Source organism: Egretta garzetta, unplaced genomic scaffold (assembly GCF_000687185.1).
Source record: "Egretta garzetta isolate BGI_Z169 unplaced genomic scaffold, ASM68718v1 scaffold283, whole genome shotgun sequence".
Lineage (NCBI taxonomy): Eukaryota > Metazoa > Chordata > Aves > Pelecaniformes > Ardeidae > Egretta > Egretta garzetta.
In genome coordinates, this window is record NW_009259043.1 from 1,597,247 (window position 1) to 1,621,951 (window position 24,705).

Sequence of the window (24,705 nt, forward strand, 5' to 3'; positions counted from 1 at the left end):
CAAAAAGGCATGAGAAGAAAATATCCACATTAAATACATTTATCTACCACTGTGCAAGTCCTGCCCTAGACTGCTGCAGTTCTATTGACTTTGAGAAAGGCACACCATTATTCAGACAAGCAGAGATCATTTCTAGGAAGGCAGATTTTAAAACACTGTTTTCACACCTGCTTTGTTGCTAAGACACCAGCACATACCTTACTCATGCTTATCCCAAGGCCCAATAGCAAGCTTTTTAAAATAGAAGCATCTTTACTAAAAAGGTGTAAACCTCTCTATCAAAATCTCATTATTCTTACATTTCTAGAAAAACTAAGTTGCATCTTCTCCTGCTTTTCCCTTTCTCTGAACAGATGCTTCAACCTAACATTGTGATAAGCAATTTCTTTTGATCCCAAGCAATCATTTTTATTTACATAGTTGATAAACCAAACAAAATGCATTTCAAAGAAGAAACACGTTTGTGGCATGGGTTTTGTTTTTTATTTTTTGGAAACTTCAAAAAGGACAACCATAAAACTCATACTTTTCTTCCACAACGTTAGCCTCACTTTCTTAGTCAGCTATTGTAATAAGTTACAAGATCAATTAGGGAAGTTAGATAACAATTTCTGATGCATTAAAAATGTTACTGGGTATATTTAAAACACCACTATAATCATACACTACTGCTTTGCATTGTCAACGCTCATTTTAACTGTCATTTTATTTTCAAAGCTTGCTTTGCTCCTGCAACTGTTAAGAAAAAGAACACTTCTGAAAGCATATTTAGCTAACTTCTCAAATAGGACTTCCAAGAACATACGTTGCAGCTCAGACACACAAAAACTAAATCACTCACTGGAAGTCTTTTGACTTACCTCAGATGCAGAGTCATGCATTTTTCAGACATACTTGTAAAGATATGGATTCACAAGAAAAGGTCCACCATAAAATGCACCTTAGTTTATCTTTCTGTAACAATGCAAACTCCTGTAATAATCCTGCATGTTCAACACCACACATGGGAAGTCACACATTTATGTATAAGAGATCCTTTGCCAACAAGGTGGAACACAACATGCATCTACCAGGCATTTCGTTTTGCCAGCTGGAGGTGGGGGGTGAAAATGTCATTGCTCAGCTGTAGTGGCTACCTGAGGCAGCATCTTCTTCAACAACACCTTTGCTTTGCTGGCTCAGAAACCCCTCTTTAACTTCCCCTACACTCACTTTGTTACTTGACTTGCCGTCTTACACCAAAGAGCAATCCCTTTTATAAAAGGGCCTGACCCCTGGCACCACGATACACCATCACGCTAATCCTCTGCAAGGTGCATGAACTTCACCACTATGTCAGAAAAGATGTGGCGATGCCTCACCCCCATCTTTTCACCACCACTTACACATGGCACTAGCCATTTTCTCAACCCACCAGAACCTCTTCAGCCAGCATCCTCCTCACAGCCACGCAGGTTTGAGAGCCTGCCCTATCCCCCACCTTGCTTTACCAGACTTCCTCGCCCTAACAGGACATCTCCAGTGTGCCACAACCAGAGCAAAGGTTCTGCTGTCTATGGCCTTCTGGTTAGGGGAAGGCAGAGTCAGAGAGGGGAAGGCTCTGCAGACAGTGCTAAGCATGAAGATGGAGACACGGCAGTGCCTGATGAGGAAGAAGGCACCATCAGGACAAGACCAAGCCAGTGACAGCACGTGGCATTTTGCGTGAGAGCCGCGTGGCAAAATGTGGCTGAGGGTAGAGAGAATGAGAATGAAGTCATTTTGCAAACCAAAGCAGCTTGCTGCCAGACTCAACAGCATCAACAAGTAACGTGACAGAAGGGACTGTATCAGGAGAAGGGATGCCTGCTGTAGGAAACCAGGATGGCTCCACAGCCATGAGCTGATCTGCAACAGCTTGCACAGATACACTGATTTAGAAAGACGATGTAGCGTTAATAGATATATTGATAGGCAGCTGAGCCAAGGATGATAGCTATATTGTGACAGATTAATTACGATAATAAGCATCTTCTATGACGCATCTGAGAGTTTATCTCGGACATTAGTGTCACTTCAAGTGAGTCACTCCAGTAGAACAAGGGCCTGTGACCTGAAAGTAAATTTACATGCTATTCTTTCCCCCACATCTCTAGATAACGCCATGCCACTAACTCTGTACCACCAAGGGAAAAAAATCAGGAAGAAAACTGAAGGTAGGAGAGGTGTTAACTCCAGAGCACACTATACGCCAGAAGGTTCGCTCCTTCAGCATGCACTGACGCAAGTTGTTCCACAGATTTCAGATGCTATGGCACATGCTGAGTGCTTTTCACAGGTCGGGTGCAGAGGGGCTTTCAGATCATGTTCACTTTAAAAGCAGAAGTAGCACCAGCACAAGTTTAAGAGCCACAATGTTCTTTTTTTGTCATGGCTGGCTAGTTCCCACTACCGCAAGCAAGCATGAAACTAGCCCATGAGAGACCGCACAGGGTACTGAATGGCTCATCCAGAGCCTGATCCTGGAGGTCTTCAGCGCTTACAATTTCCAGTGAAGCCCACAGCACGCTTTCCACTACTGTGCTTGCAAATACTCAGCATCAGCCTATTAGCCTTATTAATATAGCTTCTCAGACAGGAGATGGTTAAAGTTACTGGAATTTGGTATTTTGACCCATGTGTGTCACTTGCTTGGTGGTTTTGGAAGGCTGTGGTGATGGACTCCTCCCTATGAGGAAATAATCACATGCTCAACTCAGAAATAGTTAGAGGTGGGATTTCAAAAGTACTGTGCCCTAACCTGACTCCCACAAAAACCAACAGTGAAACTCTCAGTGACTTTGACCCAAACACAGTTTGGCCAGAGTTGGTAACTCCTGAGGATCCCACCCTACCATCAAGTTTTGCTTCTCTTCGTTTAAATAACAGTGATAATAATAGGATCAAAGTTATCATTTATCATTAACTGGATACCCAAAATACAAGGACAACACAAGAGTTTATGGGGCAGGTATTCATAAATGAGACTTCAAGTGATTTTCTGTGTAGATACTCATATGTTGATTCCTGGAATTATCTTTTCCTCACATATGCTGGATAGACTTCTTTTTTAAACATATTGGCAATAGCAAGATTCTTAATTACTGAACCCTGCTGTCTGTGACCATTTAAAAAAAAAAACCATAAAAAACCCCCAACCCTACCCGGGATCATATTATTATTTGTATATTTGTGCCCGAAGACACTTGCTGTCCTTCCTGTGCACATACCCTGCAGATAACATCTAAGAACTGTCCCAAAGGGACCTTTCAAAGCAGAGCAGTTCATGCCAACAGAACAAGTAAATACCTGCAACATTTTAGATGGGGTACTAGCATGCAAGAAAGATAGACACATCGCTATTTTATTACTTAGCAGTTTGTTTGCCATTCTGAAGCTGCAAAATGTAAGAGGTAAGAAGGCAACAATCACTGCTGAAACAGCAACTAGAAGAGAACAAGCTAAATCAAAAGATTGTTGAAGAGTCAAGCTGACCGGCTCCTAGTGAAATTTCAACAAGCTCCAAATCAGTACCTAGCCTGCAGTTTCATTAAACAAACTTGAATCTTGTTGCAAATGCAATATCCAAAGTTGAACCAAATTGCACATTAATAAAGATGGGAAGACAAAATACAAATTTGTTGTCAACCGTGTGGAAGTCTTTATTTATTAGTTTATTTTTAAATGAACTCTTGTTTCGTTCCCTAGGAATGACAGTTCTCGAAATTATTCAGTGGAGGAAGGACAGAACAACTCAGAACAGGTATTGTACCACTTCACCTACACACACTAAATTAGGTGCTAACTCATCCCAAAATATGTATTTGTTCAAAGCAAAGAGAAAAGCTTGCAATTATAAAAATTGATGAAGGGAGAAATAATCTTTTAAATCCTACACAAAGTAATACATCCACTTTATTTATTGAATACTGCTGCTAATATATTGTTATTCAAACATTGCTTCAGCTGACAGCTGTCAGTCATGTTTTATGTCTCCAAACAAGCTTTTTCCCAGGTGACCCACTTAAAAAAAAAAAAAATGCCAACAAAAAAACCCATCACCAAACCTCAGCCCAACCTTTTTAATTATACAGAAGTTACGTATGGTCTCAGGTAATAAAACGTTCCATACATAGGGAATAAGTTCAAACCCAAGCTCCTAGGTCAACGAGATGCTGAACGCAGCCTTCTTTTGCTCATCTTGATTCACTACTACTTTCCCCTTGTTACTTTTAAATCATTGCTCACTTTCCTTTCTCCATCAATCACCTTTACCACCAAACACCCCTACCCTCCAACACATGCAATTCTCTAAACTTTATCCTTATAATTCACATGATGATCCTAACTGATGCCCTCATCAAATAAAAGCAGCACTCCCATTTCTTTTGTGTATTTAACCTATTAAGATTACCTCCAAAAAATCAGTAAAATAAAATATAATTTACTTTTCTGTTTTCTGTTTCAGCAGACAGAGTAACCACCAAAACTAGATTTCTGTCTCTCTTAGGCCCTGAAACTAAATGCTACAGTTAAACCGATACAGTGAGAGCTAACAAAACTAGAGCAAGTATTCTGATTTCAAGATTGTCAAAGTTGAAACAAGCGAGAGTTAAGTAAAATTTCTAAAATTCACTGTTATTTGAGAAACAGTGACAACACTTGCACAATTTCATCACAGTTTCTAGAACTAAGTTCTGCTGCAGTGAATATTGAGGTATAAAAAAGTTTAGGCGCGTACATATATGCAGAGGTTTTACGCTACTGTTAATAAGGTATTCATGGAATTGCAGTAATTTTCAGATTTCTAATTGTTGTAGAAATCAATCTACTAAGATTGGAAACTGAAGAGTTATCTCACATTTGGAAAGGTCAGTAAGACTATAGAACAACACCTTCCTAATATCATTCTATTTTAAAAAATAATATCTTTTTTTTAAAAAGATAATGAAATCTTTGTTATTAAATCCAGTATTTCATGAAATGCTCAGGAAACGTAACAGTTTAGTTCTTAAGGAACATTGTTTCTATTCTACTTACCTATAATCTATTTTAAAAACTCCAACTTCATTTTAACTTGTAAAAACCGTCATTTGGGGTTTTTTAGTAGAACACGTAGAATTTCGCAGTAGCGAAATGACACATCTATAGGTGCTACATGTCAGATAATCGGTCAGCAACTGAGCATAGGATCTCTAAAGAGCATACACAAATTTAATCGCACAATACCAAGAATAATTTCAACTCCCAACAGGATAAGGTACAAAGAACAGTACTGTGAGGCAAATGCAGCACCTATATGGATGTTTGCTCCTTTGTAATGGTCAAAGAGGTTCTGAAGTCATTAAGAACGATGCTCAGTTTGATTACACCCTAAATCATTCTAACATACAGCTTATCCATGAAAGAAAACTGTCCAGTGATTTTTATATAAAACCGAGTACTCTAGCAAAACAGTATGTATGAGAATAAGAGGAAGGACTGAAAATGCTACTCATTATTTCACGTTTAACGGGTTTTCCAAGTAATGTTTTATAGAGATGTTCTTCAGAACATTGTCCCTGCCACTGCTATATATACAACATTTCTGAGGTTCTAGTTAGCACTGGAAATCTGAATCTAGAGCTTCAGATGTTAGAAGGCGAGGACAGGGGGAAAGAACCTCAAATTACAAAATTTCTATTCTCCAAGGGCAGGGGGGAGGGGAAAGAGAGTTGTAAAATAAATAAAAAAATTTTAAAAGAGCAGGATTATTTTTGGCATTAAACCTCTCTATTTAAATTTATGTAAAGATACCATCAACGACTTCCAAGAAATTTTTTTTAAACCTAAACCCCTAAACTTAAATTTGTGAACCCAGATGCAAATAGAAAACCTCCAGCACCTGGCAAGTTCTTTCAGGTTAGTCAAAAACCATGTGTTAATTTGAGTCGTCACATCAACAGATGAGGGCAGGAGGACTTATTTTTGTTTAGGGGCATTTCAGCAAAAAAGCTAAAGTAGGAAACAGCCATCAGAAAGCTTCGTCAAGCCAAACAAGAGTTTATCAAGGGTTTTGTCCAGTAATGCACCAAACTGAACCCACTAAACTGAAAACCGTTCAACCGTTTCTTTGTCCTTTCAGTTACTTTCTGTAGCAATCACCATTGGTGCCGATTTTATTAATGACTCAGAAAATACATTTGTGTTTCAGCAAAAAGCAACCACTAATTGACTTTAGTGAACAACGCACTCAGGTTTGGTTTTGAAAAATATTATAAATGAAATTGAAATTACATGAAGAATATGAACAACAGAAAGCGGGATGGTCCTGCAATAGAATTTATACATTTGGCTTGTGTTATCTTGAATACTACATTGGTTTTTACAAGTCATGGGTTTTTTTTGCGATGTTTGTTCATGGTTTTCTTGGGAAGCAGTCTCAGTGACACTTTTGAAAAGTCCGTATCATTAAGGCTGGAATGTGCCAATCACAAATATAAAGTGTCCTGTTAAAGCCCTCCTTCCCCACCTTCCCTCTCCATCACACTTTCAAGAGGGAAACATTGAAGAGTTAAGGATTTTACTTTACTTGCACAAAGAGCTGCACATATTATTTCTAATTCTAACCCTGAATTCCAGTTCTAACCTGGCTCATCTGAAGGAATGCAGAGCAGGAGAAAACACCACTGAGTTTATACTAAATTGTGGTTTATCTCCTTTAAGACACACCAAGAATATTTACAGGACTACATACTTCAGCAGAGAGGAAAGACATTGTTAGTCTGCCTTGACTAGAGGACATACTCAAGCCCCCAGGCATGCCAGGGCGTATTTAACAGCTGAGCACTACCCATCACACTTGGTCCCTGAACCCTCCAGGGGACCTCTGAGTACTACAATAAAACAATATATCCCACCTGCCTCTTTCTTTCAGGGAATGCCGGAACATGATTGCTACACCTCTGGAATATGCTCACATTACAAGCATGGATTAACAGTCCCCACATCATCTCCTCTGCACAGAGGGGGTCAGAGCATTTGCTCTGTTATCACCAACACTATATTCAAGCGCTGAGAAACACCACGCATTAATGGATCTAAACATCTCTCATGCAAATAGCTCGCCATTGAAAGCTTCGAACGGTCCTCATCCTCTCCTCCTGCCATCTGCCACTAGAAGAATGTGTTTCCCCTGACACAGCTACCGTGTGCTGAGCAATTCAAACAGTGAACTAACTTAGTGCACTGCCAGAGCAGCCAAGGGTACCTCATGATGAAGGCCTAGCCTGACTCACTTTAAAAGCCGGTTTGTGGAAGTCTCTTGGAGGCTTCTTAGTGGGCTACCAAAGTAATCTTTGAAAAATTAGTCAGAGCTCCCAACTTCACAGGCAGAGCCAAAGCCAGACAGGGCATTACTTCAAACTAGAGAGAATCTTCTGGTGCTGCTGCACCTGAAAGAAAAATGGTAGCTGTTTTGCTCAGCATGGTCTTCTGAAACATCTCATGAGGGGAAACCCTTACCATGAAAAAACAGTGAAACAACATAGAAGAAAGTTAAGTTTTTTACTAGAAGAAGTGCTTGTACACTTCCTCTTGATGATAGCATAAAGGCTGAAAATTGACAGCTTCCAGCACTGGTGATAAGAGCTTAGTGCTCTAGATGGAAACGCAACAGTCTGACTTTACTAAATTATTAATTTGCAGAGCTGATCTTTACACAACAGGAATGACCTTGTGATATGACATTAGCAACTCTGATTTTGAAGGCTGTCTTGCCATTTCCCTCTTCAATAGTCCCCATAAGTCTTTGGGCTGGATACCAAAGACAGCAGAGCCCGTGCAGAGAACGTGTTGCCCAGCCATACCCAGCAGGGACTTACCATGTCATCAAGACACAATTTTCATATATGAATGGCCTCCTGCAGCTCAAGACTTCTGTATGCTATCCAACACCATAACATGGTTTTAATAGACTGGCAGTTCTCACTGGCTGAGCAGCATCTGTCCAGAATTAACATATGCTTTTTTCTACAAAAAACAAACAAAAAACCCAAAAAAACCACCCAAAAAAATCCCACCAGCAGGGCTGATTGGTTTCCCAATATTTCCCTATTTAGTTATTTTGCGTTGAGCAGTGATACGCTTCAGAGTCCGGATAAATCCTTTCTGGGCTGGTGTCTGTGTGAGGATATTCCTTTGGATTACAGAACCAATGACTACAGAATCAAACTAAGGCAGCTTTCAGCACTTCCAGAGCTATCAGCCAGGGGAGCTGGGACACAACACGGGAACTGTTTCTTTTGTTTTAGCACAGGGTAATCCCTGTTACACACACGTACAAAAAATGAAGTCAGTCCCAAACGTGCAACCATGAGAGAAAGAAAGAAGTTTCCACAAGTTTCCAGAATTGGAAAACTACAAGGAGATGATGCTATTCCCCTTCAAAACTTCAGTAAAAGCTCTCCCCATAGTAAACCTTATCACATTAAGTGCTAACGGCAGATACGATAGGTTTCTATAGCAAAAACCAAAATACCTGCAAAAATACTATCCACAAACTATGCTAAGCAGATTACTTGCATTGTGCCAGAGCTGCCAGTTCAGTTCCTCTATAGCTTAGTTCGCTTTCCTTTTCTAAAAAACTGCACATGTATAGTCTAAAGATCATCTGTAAACATGCGAGACTATCATGCCCAGCTAAAACTGCTTTAGGGTTTACAATATCCAGCCAGGCTTAAAAAACACAAAACGAGATTCCAGATCGTAATGCAAGCTGATATGAATGCATTATCTATACAAGGTCTGCAGGCTATGACCATTTGATCTTAGAAACATTTCTGGTTTTGATAGGTATTCAGTCATTTAGCTCTTCACTTTCCTCCAAAGGTCTGGGTTTACCAGCCAGTCAGATACTTTTTTTTTTTTCTTTAATTCATAAACTTGATCCAGCACTTCCTCTTGTGATTTCCCCAGCTGCAACTTTCTCATCCTTATAACCTTACAAAACAGGTATATCACAGCATTCAGGAGAGACAAATCTGGTGCAGAGAAGTTATACAGCTTCTTCGTAGCATCCTTATTTTTCTACAACTTCTATTCCTCACACTTACTGGTTCTGTTCCAGTTACAGCATCTTTTTGTTGCCTGTATTCTATTAAGGCATTTGACTGTTTACTCAGGGAGTATGAAAGATTGTTCTAAAAGATCAGCAGACTTTAACTGCGCTCTTCCCTTTCAGTTCAGCTTCTTAGATACTTAGTATTTGAAACCCGATTTCTACTCTGATTAAAATTTTAAGATTTGCAAAAAAAAAAAATTTGAAAATTCTTTATAAGATGACCTGGCCTGTGAAGTTTTTATTTTCAAAGATACAGTTCATTTAAGTTGTGCTAGGTGCACAAGCTAACAGTTTAGTTCAGTCAGCAATTAGCTCTTCTCCACTTTCCCCACCCCTCCACCCACCTACCAAATCAACACTTATTTAGGCAGTCATAGTCATCAGTTCAGGAAAAACAGGAGGAAAACCACTGCTCTGGAATTAGCATGTACAAGATTATATTGTTGATGGCATCAGAATTAAAAAATAAAAAAAAAGCAATAGATAACTGTCCTCTGTAGGTGCTCTGGTTAACTATGAACGGGGAGGGAAACCCATAACCTATACAGCTAGTATTTTAAGAAATTAGAGAAAAAGAAGAGTGAATGTTTCATAGGCATCACAGAGTATTTTCTCAGCAACCAGAAAACACTACTGCAACATTCAAAAAAATACCATTGAGTGCTTTGAGATCACTCTTTTTGTTTGAAGAAGAAATCCCACAATCAGTAAGGCTTGAAACAGAACCATCTGATACATGAGTATCTCAGGGACACAAACCAGCTAATCATATGAAATGAAGATGCCTAAAACTTAGGACAGCTTTGGCACTGAGCAGGGAGATGACAATACCCCCTCAACCTAAAAAACTGTGCATGTTTTGTTGGGATTTCATTTACTTACGCTTCATCAAATGACTTTAATTGAAACTATTACATATACTGATACCCTCTTTCCTCATCTGAAAAAACCAACACACTAAAAATAAAAACAAAACAAATATTCTGTAGCAACAGAAAACAAAGAAAGAAAACTGACATGCATATAGAAGCGGCACACATGCAAAAGCCTACTCTTAATGCAATTTGTTGTAACCAGAGTGAACGGCGGAAAACTTTTGTGGCAGAGGAACAGACACGAAAGCCAAAAGCTGATTTAAGATCTACATTACTGTGATCATTACGATATCTCCAAGATGACTGCAGCATACAGAGCTTCCTGCGATGCAGCAGCGGTCAGTCTGACAATGATAATGCTATAAATAAATTAATGCCGAAGGACTCCACAGCCACAGGCAGCTGGTAACAGGATTCATACATTACTAGATCAAACTTCTGGTGCAGGTCAAGAGCAACGGCAAAATTACTAGTAACTGACAAATGTGTGGTGGACCGTGTGAAAGAAGCTGGTAGTTTCAATCCATTTCCTGACTGACGGACAGGTGTCTATAATGCACACAGTCACCACAACTGGCACCTCAAAGCATCACAGATGGACAAAGGATTGTGAAATGCTCTGACTGTAAAGTGCAAAGCTCAGAGACCCCTGTAACCCAGCCTTACTTGAATCAACCTCCACACAAAAATGGAGCATTCGAGAAAATCCACTGTTGCCTCAGGCAATATATTTCAGCAGTTACTTACCCTCACAGTTAGAGCCTTGCTTACTTCCAGTCTGAATCTGTGTGACATCATTTGTCAGCCATGCATATCATGCTGTTTTCTAAGGTGGATTCTCTGCATGGGGACCCACAGACTGTCATCAGACCATCCCTGCCTCTCTTTGTGGACAATACCTCTCTGGGACAGGGCTTAAATGACTGACTGACCTTCTAGCACCCTTCCTCCCCCAGGACTCGTGCTCTTCTCCTTCCTGCATTACCCACTGCCCAATGCACTGGAGGAAGCATTCTTGCTTTTGCCAGTATTTAAGCATGTGTGCGTATGTGTGTGGTTGAGAAGGTGGGGGGGAAGAGTAAGAGTGAGGAATAAGGATGCTGCAAGTTCAGCTGCTTGGACATAACTGTCCAACACAGCACATGCTTTCCAGAATGGGATGCAGCTGTTTTCAAGCAGCTGCACAATCCATATCAACATCCTTTGTGGTTTGGACCCACATTCATCTCCATGCAACATCCCCCAGGAACAGGGTTAAACACCTGGAAATCCACAGAGAAACACTCTTAGCTTCAATGGACCTGCAACCAGATTCTTACAGGCAAGACTAGCAAGATTTGCCTTTACTTCCTTCATTTAGGTCAGCTGGCACAAAATTTGTTAGACTCCAGACGTAATGCAGCAGAGAAACACCTAGCTAGCATCCTCTGAAGCAACAGAGAGAAGAATTGCTCAGGATTAGTTAAAAGTGCTTCCACATTCTCTGTGGGTACTAAGTGACTGCACCAACTTGGTTAGGATATATGGATATCCCAGTCAGACCTTTTTGTCTCCAACCCCAACAGCTGTTTATCCTAGCTTTTAAAAGGGAGTTCTACCAAGAGATCCGACACAGTCACTGCCACATATACCATTATTTAAAGCACACTCTGAGATACCCATTTCCTCATCTGCCTTTCAGCGTCTCTCACATTCTGAGCAGAGATGTTAAAACCTGAACTAGCTGAGAAATAGATTAGAAAGCAGATGGCAAGAAACCTAATTATTCTCCTCTGTATATGGCTTTTGTGTGGATTTGTAAAACATCTGTGAGTGTTCCAAGGGCAGCTATCCAAACTGCTCTGGAGGAGCCAACTTGATTCACCGGGGCTATTGCCTCTGTGCCTCTGCGGGAACACACATGATGCTGTTAGAGACTGCTCTTACTCAGGGGGTGACTCTGTGCATCTGAAATAACAAACCTTGTTCCATGTGGCATGCAGTCCTTTCTCTTGGACATGTCACCAGTCACCTATAGTTTTTTTCTGGTGGAGTTATAAACGTGCATCTTTAAACTACAAAATGCTTACCTAAGTGGTTAAGATCCTATATAACAATGGTGTACTTCATTGGAATAATAGACTTAGGATGCTCTCGAAATATAAATTAATATCAGGCTTGGTTTTATTAGAGGACAAATTTCCTTGAAACAGTTTATACAAAAAGTAGGAAGGGGCAATATTGCAATATAGTTCAGACCAGATTTTGGCAAATTCCTTCCAGTCTAAATCACTTGAAGTCTTATGAAACAATTCTATGTCTTGTACTTAATGCAGGCTGCCAATGTCTAAAGGTATAAAAAGTCTTAGAATCCAACTGATTTTTAAACCTACTTTTTCCAGTTATTCCAGCATGAAATTACACAATAACTTCCTAAGGCCAAACTTTGATTATGAGCCACCCAAAAATCAGACATCCATGAGGGTCTGTAAATGATCATTGAGATAATGTCTAAAACCAAATTTCAGTAAGAAAACACTCTTCTTTCTTTTTTTTTTTTTGTCTTTTTTTCAAGTTACTTGTCAATAGGCACACACTATGAAACCTAGACCGATACAACAAATATTTCTTGTGAAACTCTTCAATCATTTTCTAGTAAGTTGGTAAGCTATGCGGAACTAAAGCAACGTATATCCCAACACTGCAGTATATAAAGCACAGAGGAAAGCATGCTTTTTTACAAGGTACTGTGAATATTTTAAACACAATAGAGTAAAAATTGTCTGTAACATCACAGAGAGGGGCAATGCTGTAAGTTACCGAAGTAGAAAATAATTTTACAATCTGTAGCAGATTGGTGTTCACCACATCCATTGGCATTTGCTTTTACTTCTTGAGCATGGACAGTGAAGCCAAGTTTGTCATTTTCATTCTCCACCCACCACTTATCAGCTTTAATTACTGTATCAGAAGTACTATTGCATCAAAACAGTCATTACTGAAATTTCAAAATCTGACAAGCAAGATGTGGGTCATTTGCCACCTCTGAGAGCTAAGGTATGCAACCATATCTGTGTGTTCTACAGGCAGCCAAAAAAAAGGCCAACTTCTGTTTGACAACATTACTACAACACTATTGAGTTTTCAATATCTAAACCCACTTACCTTCCATGGCTTGCACAGAAAGCTTTGTTTAATGAAATATTTGTAGCATTTCCTATAGGTTGACTAGGAAATACTTGAGATAACAATATTGTTAGCAAAAGACAAATGCAACTACCACAGTTGAAGAAAGGGCAGCTTTTTACAGATGATCAACATTCACATACATAAACACATACAAAGCAGGCAATCTCATGAAAAAAATAAAAAGATTCTCATACCACTGCAATTGCATGTTTACAGGTCTGAATAACATCAGACAGATCTCTGAACACAAATGTCAGTCCCTACTTTCCAAGAGTGAAATCTGGGGGGAAAGGGGAAGAGGGAGACACATAAGGAAAGCATTCCCACTTGATTTCAGTGGACTTGACAAGGAGCCCCAAGCCAGTATGTATACACAAGCTATAAACAAACCTACCTACAACCTGGCAAAGATGTAAGTAACAAAGGAAGTAACACAACCTAACAGATGTTTTCTAGGCCCTTGTTCCTAAACAGAAACATTTATTTGCAAACATGCAACGCAGTAACACCATGACTGATAAAGTAATTAACAATCAGTTCAGCTCCCAAACAAATGGAACTTGCAATCCTTCCAGTACTTTAAGAACTGGAGAAAAGTTTTAACAGTTTTCCAGATCACCAGCACATGAAGGAATGTATTGCATGCTGAGAAAATGAAGGCACAGTTGGAGAAACATTTCTTTTAGATGCAGGGGTGAATAAAGCAAGTCCATCCTCAACCAGCCACTACTTGTTCCCCTGTCCCTGTAACTTTTGAGACACTATCGCAAACCAGATTGGGAACAGCTCTAGGTAAATATAATCCTTCATGTGTTTTGTGGGGGTAGCTAGAGGAAGAAATGGTGACTTGGTTATATTTAACCCACAAAAGCTCCCAGATCTATTTACCATGCAGCCCCACAAACAGATGCACCACCACAAGCGAAGAGGTGGCATGTGGGCTGCCAAAACTACCACCACAAGAAACACTGGTCTGAGGCTGCAGCTGATCTGTGCCATAATTAGTCTTCCTACTTTTCTAATCATGATAATAAAACAAAGCAAGCTTCTATACATTTTAGAGAACAGCACCCTAGAGGAAACATTACATCTCCTTACTCAGAACAACTGTTTCTCTCTTCAGCTAAGAGCAGGCTTGAAATTCAGTATGTTTCAGACTTGACAAGCATCAGGCACAACAGAAGTCAAATGGACAGTACAATAAAGTCAACAGCTAAAGCTCTGCTTCAGCACACTTGTCAGTTCAAGGTCAACCCTGAATTCACCATTAACTTCATTTTGGTTTTAATCGGCACATACTAGGGACACATTTTATTCAGCTTACCTACTGACTTGCCTGGGAGAGGTGGAAATTCTGTAGTTTAAGGACTGATTTCACTAGAGACTTTTTACATGAAGAGAAAGAAAAACAGAGATTCCCAGCAGCATCTGAGGGGCAACAGCAGCAACTGCCCTACCCACTATTTTGCCATATTTCACAAAAAGTGGAATGCAGGGAAGGAACAAACAAAATTAAGGGGACAACAGTTCCCAACTTAAATCAAATAGCAGGATTTTAAGGTGTAGGAAAGCCCAGCCAAACTCCTCTCTTCCTAAGGCAAGCTGGCATAAAGAAGAAAGCACCACAGCCCAGCACAGGAGACCTGCAGCCTGTTCCCAGCTCTTACAGATCAGCTTCCCTTCAGCAAAATGGGGAATAACACTTCATGTTGAAGTGCTGGAGACCTACAGATGCTCTGCTTTATTAGATGTATTATATGAGGGAGCACTTGTTTCTCCCACACCCTAAGCGTAAATAAGGCTATTTTACACAGAAAAGGACTGCAAAGTTCTTACAAAACCATCTGCTATGAAGATTCAAGAAAGGGGCCCAAATACAAAGGATGGGTGGTAGTGGGGAAGGGGGAGAAGGAATGTTGTTGTTTATGTGATGCTTGAACTCCACACAAAAGGAAACTTACCTTTACTATTAAATTAACAACATAATCCCACTATTGTGTTACACTGATTGACACTGTAGTTGTCTCTTCCTTTGTCAGCTAGGCTTCTTGTTGTTATAACAGCAGCAACAACAAAATCTGTGACTGGATCCCAAAACTACAGCTGTCAAACATTTCCACAAGAAAATCAGTCTCAAAACACCAATTATACAGAACAAGAAATTAACCCCAAGATGACTATAACTGTCAACTACAAAGTAAGGATTTACATAGAGTCCCCCACACCTCTTACCTCGAGCATAGGGCGGGCACTGTCGTGGATTGAAAGAATGTGCGTAATGTTATTCTTACTCAATTGCTCTACATCTCGGGCATCTATGATAAAGGGAAAAAAGGAAGAGAATTTCTTTAATCTCTTGAAATAGCCCACTCCCCTTCCCCTTGTGCATGTTGAAAATCACAGTTCTTTTTGAAGCTTCACAAAGTAAAGCAAAACCCCAAATGCAGCTGTTCTAGAACACCATCATCAGAGTGGGTAACGGGAAGACACACTTCTAACTCCAAAACAAATTATATACTATATAAAGAACAAGCTTCAGTGACTCAGGAATGTGTTCTTAAGTCAGAAGTTTCATGTATTTTGCATCTGAAATATAAGTCTGTGTACGCCTGTGTGCAGGTGATGGCCATCTGAACAAGCAGTCAGAGCTGTACAAGAAATAGCTTACCTCCTCTCTAGCCACAAATCCCCCTTCAGGAGATATATTTTCACTTGGGAGATAGACCTTGTGATATCCAGGTCTGAGAAGTGAAGCCAACCGTATCACTTGAATTGAGGTATTAACGGGCAAGCCAAAACGAGAACTAGATTCTCAACGTCCTGCGGACTAGTAGGGAAAAATGTGCATTTAGACAATACATACCATAATTTTAAGTCTGAAGAGAGATAGAGACGATAAAGATATCGAATGTATGAAAAAGCAAAACGCTACAGCAAGGAAGTGCAGTTGTGAAAAGGTGGTTCCTAGACCTGCAACCAAGGGGTTTCAAACATTCAAAACTGGAAAGCAAACTGGGACGACTGAAAATATGATGCTAGATATTGCGAAAGCATAGGTTTGTTTCTATGAGAAAGAAGGTAAAATAGATTCCCTCTCATCAGTGAGCAACTTCCCCCATACTAAACCATTAGCACGCCAGCAAATGACCTCCAAGAACAACTAATACAGGTAAAAGTTAGTTTGTGTCCATTTACTTTTGACCTTTTCGCTTGAGAATGGCACAGCACACCATGGCAATTACAGCAGTGGTTTTGTGATGCGAACACCTGCCTTCCAAATCTGCCCATGCAATCTGTTCACATTAGCCTGGTTGCACACACAAAAAAAAGAGCACTGACCACAAAGGTTTCAAACCGGCTCTCTCTAGGTACAAAAATAACAATAGCATCACCTGTACATTCTTTATGTACGTGCAAGAGTTCAATTAGCATCTCTTGCTTCACCTTATTCCACTCTACTATAAAGTTTCAATGCCTTTTCTACATCACAAAGAGGAGTTGGACATTTAATTATACTGCCCCATAGACAAGATCCATGTAAGCACAGTAAAAGGCAATTAAATTTAAACCTAATCCAATTGTGAAAGCTTCTCTAGGGCTAATAAAATGGAGAGAAGAGTCAAAACTACATTGATTTCACTTGCTACTGGTCAAGCCTTCATGATCAACGCAGAGACCTAATCCTTCAGAAGTGAATTAACACAAATTCTGACCGAAACAGAATTAAAGTCTAGCTTCAGAGAACAATTAAAATTTCCTAAAAATCTCAGAGTGAGCATTTCGAAGAAGAAACACTAATGTATGCCAGAAGTCTTCTAATCCACCTGACCTTCAGATTTTTTAACAGTTTATAGGACAGCCTTGATTCCTCTGATGAAGCCAGCCTAAACATCCCTAAAAATCACTGCTTTCTGTTCTCCAAAGGCTAAGGGCAGATTTCAGAGCCTGCTGGCTGGAACTCATGGTGTTAACGCATACCTAGCATAACAAGACCCCAGTCTCTGATTATCAGTATGACCCACATGGTAAGAAATGGCTTGCTACACAAGGCAAACAGCTTTAAAAGTGATATGATCCAAATTAAATGTTGACTGCTTTGAACCAACCTGAAAGGCCTAGTGGACACAGCACAACTCAAAAGGACTGAAAGATTTTAGTTTTTCAGTTAACCAAGGACATAGGTTAAAGGAATTTCAACAAATCAAAACTATACAGTAAGACTGTGAGATTTCAGATATTCCTCGAAACAAGCTGGAAATAGCTATCCCAGACCTGCATCCCAGGGTAGCCAGCAGGTCCTCAATATATTTAGGAAACAACGATTCAAATCATAAAAGTAGAGGAGAAAAAGCTTCCCAGCCAATGACTGTATTATCTGGATCTAAACTTTAAACAGTTCACAAAGGGGAAATTCCCCTGGTTCCCCTGGCACCTGCCATAAGTCTCTACAAATACTACAGACAAAGCTATTTAAACAGCAGTACAAATGAGATATCCTGTCACTCACGGTCTCATACCACAAATTACAAAAAAAAATTAAGGGGTTATTTAAAGGACCACCAAAAGCCAGAAGAATCTCTGTTATCACAGCAATTCTAACTCCTTTACCGTAGCACAGTGCTGTACAACCACATGCAGGCTCACATTTTGAAATCACTGCATGAAACACCCCATTTCCAAATTTAAAGATGAAAGAAACCTATTGGAGTCCATCTTGTGCATCCCTAAAGGGTCCGTCAAATGTGGTGGCATTCTTCACAGTAAGTTACCTAGTATTCTGTTTCATACAGCAAACCACTTCACTGATGTGGACTTTTGAGTAAAGCCTTCAAGAAACTCTCCCCCCCCCATGAAAGGACACAATTCACACTGGAGAAGCCTTCCTCTCTCCCTCCCAAACCCATATTTAGCCTCTTTTCCCTGAGTTTCATTCTATGACTCCTAGCTTAACCTCTACACATGTGCAGAGAGCAGCAAACACCGAATTGCAAAAGCAACAGCAAAGTCATCAACATGGGACGCGTGTGTGTCTGTCTCTCAAAAATTCATTTCTGGGAAAGCGTTACTGTGTGGCTGGGGAGCAAATCACCCAGCATATCGTGCTTCCATCCCCCATATGCAAAAGGGAGACAATACTGCTCTAGTCACCCCAATTAAGACATATCAATGACTGAAGGACTCCAATACCAGGGTGTTTTAGTACCTCCACAGAGATGCAAGGTGAGGAATAAAGATTTCTCCCTTTATAGAGTTAAGCGGGAAGAAACAGCTATAGAGTCTTTTCCACCTCTACTGCTAACAACAAAATACAAAAGTATCCTGCCAGGAATGAGAAAAAAAAGCATTACAGTGATATGGGCCTGACCTGCAACATTTAACTGCAACTCACTTGTGACTTTAGAAGATTAAATGTCTTCACAAAATAAGTGAGATTAGTTTATTTTCATTTTGTCACCTTTCCTCCCATTAGCCAGCTATCTCAAACTAAAGACATCCTCTCTTCTTTCTCCTCCAAAGCCCATGTTTCTGACTTTGTTGTTAGTCTGAAAAGACAGACATGCTCCTATAACACAGTAAGCTAGTAAGTATTAAGTTTTCAGTATAAAATTTTAGGTTATGTATACAAAAACAAGTAAGTGCTTAGAGAAGTACGTACAACAGTATTAAGTCGCAATCTGCAGATGCATAGACTACATTTTTATCATCACCAGATTTTTTTTTTTTTTGCTTTTTTTAATAAAGCAACTTTTTGTCTACACTTTATTTTCTGCTTTGGAGAGAACTAGAGGTAGACACCTAAAGGAGAACATCATCTCTAGTGGTTCAGAGCACTAAGAACTATTACTGAGCATGGTTTCCCATCAGGAGAGCTTTGTTCCAGAGTCCAGTGATCCGCACTTTCAGAGACACAGACGCTAAGCACACAAACCAAAACTTTACATCTCCTTTCCCCACTTCACACTATGTTCTAATATATATTTTGTCCCAGGCTCTCAGAAGGACCTTTTTGGAGAGCAAGAAAGGTGGGGAAAAGAGTCCAGTACTGTTTAATGAGAGTACCTATAAAATGTCTTCCTTCTGGTATCTTCACTGTCTCCTGTTTTCAGTACCTGAAATAAAGCCCTAGGAAAGGGAACTTTTCACCCCTAAAATTAAGCAGCTGATAACAGGAATTAATTTAATCTAGAAACACAGCAGAATCACTTGGTAGGCATTGCCTTTTTATACCATTAGTAATGGGAAGTGCAGAAACTTTCCCAAGACTCTCCAGCTCATCCACAGCAACACTGGACTCTTTGGGGGGAATTAAACCTCATATTGTGGCTTTCCCCTTCAAATCAAAAAGCCCCCAAATATTCCATTGGAAAAACTTGAATCTTCCAAATATGATTACAAGCAAGGAAGGACACAAGCTCTGTAATATTCAAGGTAGAAACACTCTTGAGTCTCTGGTGCTCAATACTGCTACACCTTTCAGTTCGGAACCAAACAAGCATTCATTTAGAACCTGTCAGAAGAAATGGTATTTTTTTCTATTTGTGTAGAGAAGCAGGGTAAAAAGCCCTGTCGTATCAGTCCTCTTAAGGAACAAAGCACCTATTCTCGTCGTGAGCACAAGTGCCTTTCAAGGGACATCAGGTTTCCAGCACAGACGACACATAGGCATGCAATCCCACAATAAACTGTCTTTTGAGAGGATTGAATTTCATCTGTAAATTACAACTGGAACAACCCAAAATTTCCCCCAAACTGGGAAGCAGCATTAACTTCCTCTTTCTCCTCCCTCATTTTTCGCTCCGAGGCCCCCACCCTCCCATTTGCAAAGAAATAACTCCTCCTTGACTTTCACTAAAGAAGCCCGAGAGCCAGTTTCCTTCTGGGCTTTCAGACCAAACACAGTCTTGGTATTTTGTATGGACATCTGTGGTTCTTCTTGGATTTTTCTGCCCTCTAGCTGTGCAATCTCAAATACACTCTCTCAGAAACATACCACAATTTTAGTGTGCTATTGATGAGCAGAATCATGTGTATAGATCTTATAAGATAACAAGCACTTAAGCACATGCCCAGATCTATGCTTTTTCAGGAAAGTTTTCCAGAGACATACTCAAGTCCTGTGGTCTTAGGGGGATTTCAGCATGTAACTCAGTGCTTTCCATGATCAGGGCTACACATAACTTTCTACCCTAAAGACCCTAAGGTGGTTACAAAAGCCCCTCTCATTCTGTGTGCCTAAAGGTTTGCGCAGCAACAGCAGACAAACCAGAAGCAGCGAGCTCAACTCCCATCTCTGCCACAGATTTATTTCACAAGTTTTTCTTGGGCCTCAAATTATCTCCCAGTCAAATGTGGAGGAGTTTGCCACTTCCTCTGTCATGGACTGGTTTTAAGTTGATTAGGCCTATAAGGACAGTAAGAAACCCTACGGATAAAGTAGAAATTTTCCTGAGTATTGAATAATAATTCCCCAGTTGGAACAATCGCTGAATGCCTTCTCCAGACAACAGCCCTCCAGGATTACAGCATTTAACATCTTTAACATCCTGCTTTCCCTCCACAGGAAGGCACCCATCCGGCACACTGTGCCTCTTCCCAGTCTGTCTGTGTCCCCAGAGGTCTCCTCCCATGCAGCAGGCAGAGAGAAGCGTGCATAGAATGGTATTTCAACCGAGCTATGGAAACCCTGCCCGCCCAGGCTCCCCGAAGAGGGGAGGCTATCCTGCAGAGGGCAGATCAGAGCGATTCAGAGAGATTCCCCTGACTCACCTTCTGGAGAAGCTCCCTCCTCTCTACCAGTGCCCAGAGACCCGGAGGGGGCCACAAGGCCTCAGCCCTGTATCCCGGTGAGATGCACAACGCTGGGGACTCAGTGTTACCCTTCTCACTGAAAAGATGCAACTTTATTCAATTCAAGCTATCGGTCTCGAGCTGCAGAAGGAGGAGGCTGCTCAAAAGCACATTACAGGAAATAATTTGGTAAACCCATGTCTTCAAATATATCTAGACATTTCAGCTGCCCAGATCAGGATACTCTCACCAATCCCAACTGCATATGCTGCTGAGTATTTCTCAGTCAACTATCTCCTCGATGGCAGTCTCAAAATTCATTAGTCACTTTTTGAAAAAGTGCCACAAATCAGAACATGCCCCAAGAACATGGTAATCAAACTCCTCTAGAAAAACACATTGGCAATTAACCAACAGCCTGTTCCCACATGGGATTGACTTCACTGTACAGAGAGCTCGTCGCAATTGCTCTTAAGCAGCAAGGCAGGGGAGCATGTCGAGGGGCAGAGGACGCAGAAAACAATAGAATTATAAAAGTTTGCTTTTGTATTTGTGAAGTACCATAACACCAATCTTCTCTCTTCCTGTCCAGGTACGGTACCTAATTTGTGATTATAACAGATACTCATGATGGTAGAACATAATGATTAAACGCAATGTGAGCAAAGGTCATAGCAATAAGTAAATGAACATTTTGTCGGTTTAATCAGTTTAAAAAACAGACTCCATAGCAGAAACACTGAGATTAAAGCCAACCCATCCATACCCTCTTTTATGGAGGTAACTGAAGCATTTCAGCCTCTGCTTTTTTTCAGCTAGACTCCCAGAAACGACACTGCCCACTCACACCACCTTCACATGCACGCCCCTAGTCTACGCATGGAAGCGCCCCGACACGCCATTTAAGAACCATTGGCAAGGCACGCAGCTGAGTGGCCAGAACGGCAGGAGCGAGAGGGTCGCAGGCCCTGGCATGGGCAGAGACGCTGACTCACTCCGCAACCTTGGCCACCTCCCCTCAGCTGGTCAAACTGTTCATCAGCTGAAAACAGAACTGCACCAAGAAACAGATGCTCAGGCTGAGTTTCGCTCCCCTGGGCAGACTGTCAAAGAGCTTACCAGCAGGATGGGCACAGCAAGAAGGACAGATTGAGAGCCACGTTCCCTGGGCCCATCCTGCCCACCCTGCCAGACAGCTTGAAACCTGAAGGACTCCACTATCAAACATCCTCTCATCCCACCCCTCTCAATTACTTGACAGGAAAGAAAAAAAAAAAAGAAAAAAAAAAGAGGAAGCAACATGGCTGTGACCAAGTTAGTTAGTTTTGTCACTGGGACATGTAGTGATCCATCCAAAGTCTTTTCAAAACTATCCTCTTCCCTTTATTTTCCTTTTTTCCTGCTCACTTGCTTTTTTCTCCTTTCATTACCTCCTTCCACCAGTATAAACTCATGTCCATCCTCTCATTTTCCTTACCATAGCATGATTAACTCCCTCTCACACACTAGCTCTTCTACGTGTGTTTGCATCCCAGTGTGGCAAAAGGCAGCTTTTAAACTTCACAGGCACCTCTGGGCTGCCTCTCAAGGTGATCGGCTCCACTTCCCATGGGGCAGCAAGCACTGGGCCAGCAACAGGGGTCAGCAGGTCCACAGGCAGGTAAATCAGGCAAAACCCACTGAATTCACAGGGTTTGGGATGGGGTGGGGGAAAAGGGTGGGCATGAGGCAGAGAGGAGGTGCAGCACCATCTAAACCTGATGCAGATGCTGTCCAATCTTAACAGACCAGCTGTGGTATCAGACAGTCCAGGAAGGACAGGACACAGGATATCGCAGTAGTCCCTATGAGTCCTGCTTTGCTATGTTGTACCCAAGCATAGGAAATACAGGGTCTACATGTATCAAAATGACTGTACAGGCACAACCACTTTACTTCTGAGTAGGGACAGTCAGCTGGAACTGATGCTAAGAGTGATTTGAGAACAGATCATTTATTTGGATGTCTACATAAAGTTTCCTGTGTTTTCTAAATATGGTTCTGTCTTTCTGTACACAAAAAATAAACTTTATGCAAAAAGGAAAAAATATCCAGAGAATCTTATATCCGCGACACGGACAGCGCAAGTATCAGTGGTCAGACAGCAATCTGCAGACCTATCAGTCTCGCAAGCAGTGATAACAGAACTCTTTAGCAGTTGTTATAAATAACCAAAATAATGAAAGCAGTGAGCAGGAGGCATACTAAGCCTTTACTTATAAGGAGGGCTTGAAATAAGCCTTACAAAGAATCTGCCCAGCTCACAGGCTTGCCTGCCAAGCCCAGGAATCGTTTAAGGCAGGCCAATGTTTAGGAATTCCAGCTGAAGCATGCTCCAAGGAGATGGTGTTCATTTTTCTTTCCTTAAAGTACTTGCAGTACGGCGCACGGATGAGAGAGCAAACAACTTCTTCTTTAAGTGCTACCAGGCGAACCCAGAAATGAAGCAAGATGGGGTTAAAGAAGCTGCAGAGATGTCAGAGAATTCCGTAGGCCTGCGACACAATACCTTAACACCCCTGCTAAGTAATCCTAGAGATAATGATAAAACTAATCTTACCTTTAAAGTTGCCAATGAACAAGCCAGGCAGAATCTGTGAGAAAGAAATATAGTATCAAATATAGATATCTTGTGGTAAGACAATTTGACAAAGTTTAATTTGCATACAGGATGGAACATACTACTTTAGCAAACTATTGTCAAATGCAATCTAAAAAGCACTGACAACATTTTGTGCCTCTTTGCAACCTTCTCAAACTACATCGCCCTAGGTACGCCGTGCTTTGAGAGCGTTTGTTGACAGCTGGGGATCGATAATCATGCGGACGCTCATATAATGGAGGCTCTCCAAGGATAGCAAAAGTGGTTTACAAATACAAAGTGGGCCTCGCAACACCTCCCCCTGCCCTCCACGGCAGGGTAACAGTTATCCTCATTTAACTAATGATGACACTTCATACAGAAAAGGTGATTTGCCTAAAATTGCTAAGCAAGCTGGACAAAACGCTGCAAAAAGACATCCTTCAAGTCTTTTGCAGCGCAAAGCCAGGCAAGTCGGGGCTTGCAGCACCGTAGGGCTCTTTGATAGAGGAAATCACTGCAAACTACGCGTTGCACGTTCACATAGAAAGAGAATTGACGAAAGCCCTCGAGTTGCATGTTTCTCTCCCAGATCTGCCCACTCACCCCAACACACCCAGAAGCCTGCACAGGTCTCAGTTACAGGACTTTCTTTAACTGCGGAGTTTCAAGGTCAGCCTGAGCACCGGCCTGTGCAGTCTGAGGACACGTGTGCACACACACACAGGCGGGTGACACTACAGCGCTACTCTTCCCACCCCCTCATAACCTTCACAATTTGGGAACAGCAGAGCAGTAAGAACATGAAAAACCCCCAGGCACACTGAACACACATTTTCTGGCCAAGAATTTTGTCCTCTGCCACCTGAAGTCTCTGACCCATGCCCACACCCTCTGAAGAGACCAGAACTATAGTGGTGAAACCATATGACCCATTTCTCTTCAGTGCATGCAGAGCATACCACCAATACAGATATGTCAGCACTGACTTCCTAAAGCCTTAGCAACACCCAAGTGTCACCACAACAGCAGCAACAGTCTCTTGGGCGCAGCTATTTAAAGGGAAAACTCCACCCATTTTGCTCGGTCCAGCAGCCGCAAAGTTCCGAAAGTCATGAAGGACTTTTCATCGGGGA

The 24,705-nt window shown here is 41.1% G+C and overlaps 1 protein-coding gene across 1 annotated transcript in view; it reads right to left on the reverse strand.

Annotated features, from left to right (window-relative positions):
* Positions 1 to 24,705, reverse strand: part of DUSP22 (dual specificity phosphatase 22) — a 42,924-nt gene that overhangs the window by 12,522 nt on the left and 5,697 nt on the right. Inside the window, exons 3-6 of the mRNA XM_035890583.1 lie at positions 23,549 to 23,582; positions 15,387 to 15,476; positions 7,292 to 7,294; positions 1,899 to 1,910 (exon numbers count right to left, since the gene is read on the reverse strand). Coding sequence (XP_035746476.1) covers positions 1,899 to 1,910; positions 7,292 to 7,294; positions 15,387 to 15,476; positions 23,549 to 23,582 — 139 coding nt within the window. The remainder of the gene's footprint in view (positions 1 to 1,898; positions 1,911 to 7,291; positions 7,295 to 15,386; positions 15,477 to 23,548; positions 23,583 to 24,705) is intronic.